General features: G+C 41.3%; 1 protein-coding gene across 1 annotated transcript in view; it reads right to left on the bottom strand.

Moving 5' to 3' along the window:
* LOC102832610 (14-3-3 protein theta-like) overlaps nt 1-529 on the bottom strand; it is a 46,951-nt gene extending 46,422 nt beyond the window's left edge. Inside the window, exon 1 of the mRNA XM_006876474.1 lies at nt 8-529. Coding sequence (XP_006876536.1) covers nt 8-529 — 522 coding nt within the window. The remainder of the gene's footprint in view (nt 1-7) is intronic.
* Nucleotides 530-1,291: the final 762 nt, after the last annotated feature.

Genomic DNA, 1,291 nt, shown 5'->3' with positions numbered 1-1,291 from the left:
AAAATACAGAAAAGTTAAGAGGCAGTCCCAGGAGAATTGGATGTGTAGGTTGCATCTCCTTCTTGCTTATATCAAAAGCCTCTTGGTAAGCTCCTTGGGAATTATCTATCGTTTGTTTTCGATCATCACCACTCGCTACTTCAGCAAGGTACCGGAAATAATCTCCTTTCATTTTCAGATAGAAGACCTTACTCTCTGAATTAGTTGCATTGGCTATTAAATATTTATCCAACAATTCCAGGACCGTGGTGCAGATGGATCTCAGTTCAGACTCCACTTTCTCCCGATAGTCCTTAATCAGCTGCAACTTCTTGTCAGAAGTGTCGGTTTTCTGCTCGATGCTGGAGATGACCCTCCAGGCCGACCTGCGGCCCCCGACCACGTTCTTGTAGGTCACCGAGAGCAGGTTGCGCTCCTCGTTGGACAGCTCGGCCCCCTGCTCCGTCACGGCTTTCATGCAGGTGGCCATGTCGTAGCGCTCGGCCTGCTCGGCTAGCTTCGCCTTCTGGATCAACTCGGTCTTCTCCATAGTGGACCGACCTGAGGGCGGCGGCGCTCCAGGAAGGAAGGGGACGGGGAGAAGTGAGCGGGCGAGGCACCAAGGCCGGTGAGAACCCTATTCAGCTGATTTTTAAAAATGTTTGAAAAACATCGAATAGGCCAAAGATCGTCTCTTTAACAAATGGTGCTGTCAAAATAGGATATTCATTTTCAGAAGAATAAAATAAGGCCCATCCTTCACATCATATACAAAAATGAGATCAAAATGGATAAAAGGCCTACATGTAAAGCATAGAACTATAAATATCATCAATGAAAAGACAAGGACAAAATAGAGGCTCTGATACATGGCATAAATACACTAGCAAACATAACTTAAAATATACAAGGGGCAGAAGACAAACCACAATTAAAGAGATATCACCAAAAGTGTAAAAAGAGAACCACAGACATGAAAAACATTTTTGGCAATGACATATCAGAAAAGGGACTAATCTCTAAAATTTATAGAAAACTTACACACCTCAACAAGAAAAAGATAAATAATCCAATTAAAAAATGAGACAAGGACATGAACAGACACTTCACCAAAGAAGGCTCTGAGGAAGTCAACAAATAGGCAAGAAATACTTGTGATCACTAGACATGCAATTTTAAAAAATGAGTGATATTCACACCCCATATTTCCCAAGTAAAACAAAATTCTTGGCAATCAATATTTTCTCCCATTTATCATGATGTTGATTATAGGTCCAATTATAAGGATTTTTGTTTTATTTATAGTGAGGTA

This window comes from Chrysochloris asiatica, unplaced genomic scaffold (genome assembly GCF_000296735.1).
Source record: "Chrysochloris asiatica unplaced genomic scaffold, ChrAsi1.0 scaffold00381, whole genome shotgun sequence".
Classification (NCBI taxonomy): Eukaryota; Metazoa; Chordata; class Mammalia; order Afrosoricida; family Chrysochloridae; genus Chrysochloris; species Chrysochloris asiatica.
Note: the sequence above shows the minus strand (reverse complement) of the source record. Positions and strands in the feature narration are given on the sequence as shown.